Raw genomic sequence first — 7,553 nt, 5'->3', positions numbered from 1 at the left:
TCCATTCTCCTTCTCTCTGATTGCCTGCCTCAAAAACCCCAGCTTGTGCCAGTAGCTCATGCCTGTAACACCAGCCACTCAGGTGGCTGAGATTTGAGGATCCTGGTTCAAAATCAGCCCTCACTGGAAAGTGCAAGAGACTCTTTCCTCCAAAGCCAGAAGTGGAAGTGTAGCACCAGTGCCAACCTTGAGCAAAAAAAACCTAAGGGACAGCCCGGTGCAGTGGCTCACACCATAAGCTGAGATCTGACGATTGCAGTTCAAAGCCAGCCCAGGCTCTAAAGATCCCGAGACTCTATCTCCAATTAACCATCCAAAAAACAAAAAAAAAGTGGCACTGTGGCTTAAGGGGAGGGATGGTAGCCTTTAGCTGAAGAGCTCAGAGACAGTGCCCAGGCTCAGGGACAGTGCCCAGGCCCAGAGTTCAAGCCCCATTACTGCTAAAAAAAAAAAAAAAAAAAAAAAAAACAACTAAGAGACAGCACCCAAACCCTGAATTCAAGTCCCAGTACTCCTACACACACACGCACACACACACACACACACACACAGATTGCAATGAAATTAATCATTAAAGCACACAGTGTCTGCAGTTGATCAACTTCCTCCTCTTGCTGTATTGGCCTACAAAGTTACCTCCGATAATTCTACAGTGACTCTTGTTCTAAGAATTCTGCAAATATCCAAAACAAGGAAGGCCAGCTGGGAATCCTCCAGCACCCAGAGCTTTGGGTGTTGTTGATGTGCCAGGCAGAGTGTCATCATGACTGGGGCGATTAGTGACAGCAACAGTCCTACGTAGTCCCATCAGCAATACCAAGCAGGTATTTTTAGGGCTCCCCTCCTTAGATTTGGGTGGGTGCCCTGTGATCTCCTTCTTAGCAGGCTGAGAGAGCCTGTGACTCAACAGTATTATCCGCTGTTTCATCCATTGTTTGGAGCCATGACTCATATCTGGGACAATCACTCCCTACCACTGTGGATACTTCATGTCTGAATCATACCAAGGTTCTCACTTCTCTTCCCTGCCCCCACCCTTTCTTTTGAAATGCCTTCTCTGTAGCCGTCAAATAATCACTCCTGGGCAGTAATCAGAACAAAGGTTCACTTCTTTTCCTCAGTGCCTGGAGCCACACCCCAGCTCCACGCCCCAGCTCCCATCCACCCCCACCCCCCATGCGTCTACTTCTGTACCTTCACGTGTTTATTGGAAGATCAGGCAAAATCAGTCAAGGCGCTGTCCTCCATTGAACTGAGGTCAACCCGATTTTTAAAACCGTAGACCTGACTGAAGAGTTCCAGCAAGTTCCACGCAAGTTTCCAGCCATGTGGGAATTCCTCTTTTGGATCTGTCAGAAAACACTTTCTTCCTCAAGCATCAACCCTTTTGATTTTAGCCATTATGAACTGAGAAAATGGGGTCTTCTCCTGACACTCTTTGCATCCCCTGCATCTAGTTAATTGCTTTCATCTGAAAGAAAAACAACTCTATGCAAGTGGGTGTGCAAATGGCTGCAGCTGACTTGAGGGCCAGATGTGTCTGTCACCCACCCTACTACCCCAAGGTGCAGGGAAGATTCCAGAGCTAGCATGGTAGGCATTTACAGACCTCAGACCTGGCAGACCTCAGCAGTCACCTGAGGCCTAGCTAGTCAGCATCCAGGAGATTCTACCCACCAGAGACCTGGGGTGAGGTTTCAGCCCCCTTTCGCTTTCTTGGCAGAGAAACATTTTTCCTGGTCTTTCCCCTATGGAGTGGCCGGCTACTGCACTGGACATTCCCTGGCCAGCAGTAAGACCTGTGGCATGGAGCATGAAGGGAGGATGTGTTTGTTCCTGTAAGGTAATTAGTGAAAAATTAGTTACAGATTCAGAACAGCTCAAATATGCACGTAGGACAGCATTAGTTTAGACCAATGTTAAGCACCAAACCCTGACTTCAGACTGGGGAGGATGTTTCCTTCTTCCTCTAACCAATCAGAACTGGCTCTGGAAAAGGCGGGGCTGAGGCATCCAATCAAAAGCCCAGTCCTGCTCCCCCCCCCTACAGGCTGCAGGTGCAGGTGTTTCTGTGCCCAGGTTTGATAACCTAGATTGTGTGCTTTTTCCAAAGAGCAGGAGATACTGATCTCCACTGGGAGAAGACAAATAAAATATATCCACCCCAATTCAGTTTCATATTAGTGACATATAATTGTTTTTTTTCTTTTTGTCAATTGTGGGACTGGAATCCAGGACCTGGATGTTGCCCCCTGTGTTTTTCTGCTCAAGGCTAGAGCTCTACCACTAGAGCCATAGCTCCCCTTCCTGTTTTTTTGGTGGTTCATTGGTGATGAGACTTTCCTGCTCAGGCTGGCTTTAAGCCATAATCCTTAGATCTCAGAGCATTCATTATTTTTAGCACAGGCACCATAGGTTTTGGTTAGTTTAGCAAACATCTTTTGAAAGTTCTTACACCAATCTGGAGGGGATGGCTCTATCGCTTCCACTTTTTTCCTATGAAGCCTAGAAGACAAGTAGAACAGTGTTTGGCCCCAAGATTTTTGATGAGTACTGAGGACTGGATTCAAGACTTCATGCTTGCAAGGCAGGGACCCAAGCACTCAAGCCAGACTCCCAGTCCCAAGAAAAGTATGTGCCTCAGGATGGCCTAGAACTCACAATTAGTACTGTGAGGACAGGTGTGTGCCACCATGCCTGGCTTCCTTTGCTTGGCTTCAGTTTGAAGTTACTCATCTGTAGTGTAGTTTTCATTTCCTTCCTGACCATCAGTAGAACAGTGGACAGAACCAAACGCATGCCCAGAGCCCTGTCACCTTCGTATTCAGCATTCTCAGAGGGCTTCTTCCTGATGTTTGCATGTGGGAAGCAAGCCCTGTTTGTAAACAGGTTTGAAAACTAAATGAGGCACCTATGCTAGACTGGAAGGTCCCATCCAGAGTGGGTGGCCTACAGCATGAGACTTAAATCATCCGGAAAAATCCCAGTTTCCAGTGAGCAACAGAAACCAATGCTGACCAACTGAAGCAGGAGGGGAACATGTTCAAAGCTTCCATCCTCAGATCTCAGCCTCCTGAGTAGCTAGGATTACAGGTAGGAGCCCCCAACCCCCTCTCCTCCTCACCTCCTTCAACTTTTTTTCAAAATGAATCCACCAGCACAGACTATTTGTCTAAATACTTTAATTAAAGTACACTGTAATATGAAAGCCTGCGTATACATAAAGTATTCATGATTTCTAAGAAAACAGATTTAAATAGTCCTGATAGCTGAGCATTTTGAGAATGAGATTTTTAAGCAGCTTCCTGGTTTAATTTAAAATATTTATAGAGTTAAAAAAATACCTTGCTATTTGCTTTCTAGGAAGAGGCAGAAACACGGATGCATTTTACATCAGTAGTGAGGCCACATCCATCCATAAGTATTCTGTGTTCACAGGAGACTTGCAAAATATAGGATCTGGACCAGTCCCACCTCTGCAATCAATCAGTCTGATTCATATGGAGAATAATTCCAGTCTCCAACTAGATTTACCTGAGACTGAGCTAATCTCACTTTTGAATGGATTTTTCTTTCCTGGACAATCCTTAGGAACTGTATGAGTTTCTTGCTTTATATAATAAGCACTAGTGATATTCCAGGGCTGACCATCTAAAAAAAATGAAGAACATTCATATAAAAAGAGACTCCTAATAAAATAGGATCTCAGTGTTTTCAAAGGTGCTGTTGAAACATTTTGCCATGCGCTGGAAGCGGTGTTTATCTTCTAGGAATATCTGAAATTCTTGCTAAAAGTAGAAGCAACTCCATGCATAGCCTTTGAAGAGATGGTACAAATTTGGAGATGACAAATAGAGATGTTAAAGGTGAAAAGCTCTTTTTCAACTCCCAGACTCCTCACATTTAGAAAGAGTCACAGGTGTTTGAGATATGGAGTGGGGTGGAACCCAGAGCTTCAATAATTCTTGGCAAGCACTCTACTACTGGACTATGTACCCCAACCTCTGGACAAGATCTTTTTCATTGTAGCAATAATCTTGATTCCCACACTGTACACACACACACACACACACACACACACACACACACACACACACACACACACACACAGATACCACACACATGACAGCACTGAGAATTGAACACATAGGCATGCCAGCCTCACACTTCTGATTTTTTTTTTCTGCTTAGGGCTGGTGTTCTACCACTTGAGCCGCATTCTACTTCTGCTTTTTGCTGGTTCATTGGAGATAAGATTTGTATGCTCAGGTTAGTTGTGAGCCATGATGCACAGATTACAGACATGAGCTACTGATATCTAGGTTTTTTTGTTGTTGTTTGTTATTGTTTGCTTTTTGCTGGTCCTAGGGTTTGAACTCAAGGCCTGGACACTGTCCCTGAGCCTCTGTATGATCAAGGCTAGTGCGCTACCACTTGAGCCACAGCTCCACTTCCAGATTTTTCTGAGTAGTTTATAGGAGATAAGAGTCTCATGGACTTTTCTGCCCAGACTAGCTTTAAACTGTAATCCTCAGATCCCACCTTCCTGAGTAGCTAGGAATACAGATATAAGCTCTGGGCTCCTGGCTGTTTGTTTATTAAGACAAAAACCTTGCTAGGTAGCACAGGCTAGCTTGTAACCTATGACCCTCCGCCTCCTGAGTGCTGGGATTACAGGCGTGTACCACCATCCCAGTGCTATAAGCAGACCTGTATCACTGATGAGGACAAATTCCAAAACAAAGTTGGAAATAATAGTGTCCCTCATATGTGTTACCACGTCGTTTTTAGAAGCAAAAGAAAAGGATCTGGATGTGGTAGTGTGTACCCGTGGTCACAGCTACTGAGGGAGGCTGAACCAAGGAACTCACCCTGACACCCTGCCAAGCCTCCCGTCCCTTCATAAGGAACTGTCCAGCAAAGTGAACGCACCCCATGCTCAGGCCAGGATGCCAGGCCTGCTGTGCTGCTAACACAGAGGCTGCCCATGTCTTTCCTGCCATGTTTCCTACTTGTTGTTTGCTTGCTTCCTTGCTTTGAGACACGATGTAGCCCAAGGTGGCCTTGAACTCAGACCTTCGTGCCTCAGTACCCTTGTTACGGGTGTGCCTGGCTTGTTTTGTAGTCTTGGAACAGAGGCTATTTCTGCAGGACCCTATTGTCACAGGTCCCAGCTTCCCCTGGTGTCCACACCCCATTCTGACCCCCTGCCTAGGACTCTTGTTCAGTAACCAGCAGGAAGGTGGGGGAGAGGGAGGGGGGGTTCCTGGGGACAGCAGGAGCTTAGGGACATGGGATGACATTTGACATTTGATTTCCATGCGGCGGCTTGCCCGGAGGTGTCCTTGCCTGGAGGTGTTCTTGCCTGGCATGGGGGGCGGGTGGGTCTTCACAGATGGGGACACATGGGTTCAGCCAGGCCGGGGAGAAGTGGGGGCACACCTGGCACCTCACTCTGCTTCTTCCTTCTTCTCCGTCATCTCCACCGACAGCTCTGAGGGCCTGGCAGCCTCTTCCTGGTCTCCTTCAGGCTTGGATGTTGGTGGGGGTGGAGAGTGAGGGGCTACGGGCTCCTGGGGCTCCTGGGGCTCCTGGGGTTTCTGGGGCTCCTGGGATTCTGGGGGAGCCGGCTGATCTGCAGGGGCCGAGCTTGCCTCTCCCTCTCCAGTGGCTTCTTGCGCCCTCTTGGCCTAAAATCCAGAAGGGGTGTCTGGTGAGGCCCCTCCACTGGGGGTTTGGAGGCGCCTGGGCCAGCTCCTGCCCACCTCCGACCTGCTGCCCCCGCCCCTCCTCCTTACCTCTGGTGGTCAGTCCTAGAGCTGGTGAGGAAAACTAAGCACCCCAGTAAAGGTAATGAGGGCAGGGGGCCTGTGGCCTGGCCCCGTCCTCCCAGCACTTGGGAATGAATGATCAGCCCGCCATGGGCTGAGCTGACCCTAGTTTGGGGACTTGGCTACCTGAAGCCCTGTGCTGCCTGGACAGGCGCTGGCAGAGCTGAAGTGGGTAAAAATGAACAAGGCTTTGTGGACGCCCACAGCCCCTGCTGATCTCTCTGCCTCCACTCTACGTGGAAGGAAACTGGAGAGGGGGCAGGTCCCAGCACATGCATCCAGAGGCGCCCTCGAGGAGGAGTCTGAGTGCCTGTGAAGCCTGGACTCCCCCAGAGGTTTGCTCAATTGTAGGGCACTGAGGGAAGTATTTCTGGATGCTTTGGCATCCAGTTGCTCCTTGCTCTGTCCACACTGTGAATGCTCTTCCAGGATGGGATGCTCAGACTGGACTTCGAGCTCACGGAGCTCAGAGCAGAGCCAGGAGAACCATGGGAAGACTGATGGAGAGCATTCAGCATAGCCTTTAGGGCTGTTTACTTCATCTTTACAGCCCCCTTGGCCACCATGAGTGCTCTGGGTCTCAGCTTGGGGCTCACAGTGACAGAGCCAGGATTTGCCTTGAGCTCCTGCTATCCAGCCCTGGCTATTGTCAAGTGCCAGAGAAAGCCCTTTATTAGAATAAGCATGCAAATTTAATTGGCCTCTGAGCAGGGAGCTACCACAGGAGGCAGGAACCATTTTGATGTCTCATTTGTGGTCTTCAGCCCTCACAGCAGCCCCTGCAGCCCATCTCCCTGTACCTGGCTAGCTGGCCAGCCAGTCATCACTGCAGGCTGGTGCCATTTGGTGGCTGTGTCTACAGAATATCTTAGAACCACATAGTGTTGGTGTCATATGACAGACTCCACCTGCTGAATGACCCCTGGGTGGGCCCTCTGACTCAGGGTGGCCTGAACTGAGGCTGAGCTTTTTGAGCCCCCTTTGAGCTCGGTGGCTCCCCTGTCACCTGCCTCCTCTGCTTCCCCCAATCCTCCTTCACTAAGCAGCCACCCCAAAGGACAGTCCTGAACAGACATAATTAGTGCAATTATTCTACTTGACATTCTTGGCTTTACTCACAGGAACAGCAAAAGTCCCAGGGCTCATTTGAATATTTCCTTTACATTTCTAGGAGTGAAGCCAGTGGCCCTGTGCCTGTCAGTGGGATTTTTTTCCATTTAAATAGTTTCTGTTGTCACAGACATGATGTGAAACAGAGGAGAACACCCCAGTCACCTGGGGCGGGCCAGTCTCCATCCTTAGGTCTCTACAAGAGTGCCAGGGGTTCCTCTTGGTGCTCACTTTCCCCCATTCTTGGTCTAGGACAGGGTAATTGTGCGGCCCAAGTCTCCTAGCTGTACTGAATTTTGCCGAACACGAGCACGCACTCTGGTTCTGTCTTGGTCTAGCAAGGCTATGTTTCCTGTTAGGAACCCCCAACAGGGGGTGAATTCTAGTACATGACAATCTACCTGGGAAAACTGGTTCCATAGGCTCAGTTGGGCTTATGCCGTGTGTGTGTGTGTGTGTGTGTGTGTGTGTGTGTGTGTGTGTGTGTGTGTGTGTGTGGTGTGGTATGTTGCCAGTACTAGGGCTTGAACTCAGGGCCTGGGCACTGTCCCTGAGCTTTTTGGCTCAAGGCTAGCATTTTATCACTTGAGCTATAGCTCCACTTCCAGCTTT

At 48.8% G+C, this 7,553-nt stretch overlaps 1 protein-coding gene across 1 annotated transcript in view; it reads right to left on the bottom strand.

Moving 5' to 3' along the window:
* Positions 1-4,910: 4,910 nt before the first annotated feature.
* Positions 4,911-7,553, bottom strand: part of Cngb1 (cyclic nucleotide gated channel subunit beta 1) — a 50,923-nt gene continuing 48,280 nt past the window's right edge. The window contains exon 34 of the mRNA XM_090357062.1: positions 4,911-5,690. Within this exon, the coding sequence (XP_090213188.1) occupies positions 5,451-5,690 (240 nt within the window). The 3' untranslated portion in view covers positions 4,911-5,450. The remainder of the gene's footprint in view (positions 5,691-7,553) is intronic.

The sequence above is a fragment of the Megascapheus bottae genome, chromosome 24 (assembly GCF_031878675.1).
Source record: "Megascapheus bottae isolate mThoBot1 chromosome 24, mThoBot2.hap1, whole genome shotgun sequence".
Classification (NCBI taxonomy): domain Eukaryota; kingdom Metazoa; phylum Chordata; class Mammalia; order Rodentia; family Geomyidae; genus Megascapheus; species Megascapheus bottae.
The sequence above is the reverse complement of the archived record's forward strand: the minus strand, read 5'-3'. Positions and strand labels throughout refer to the sequence as shown.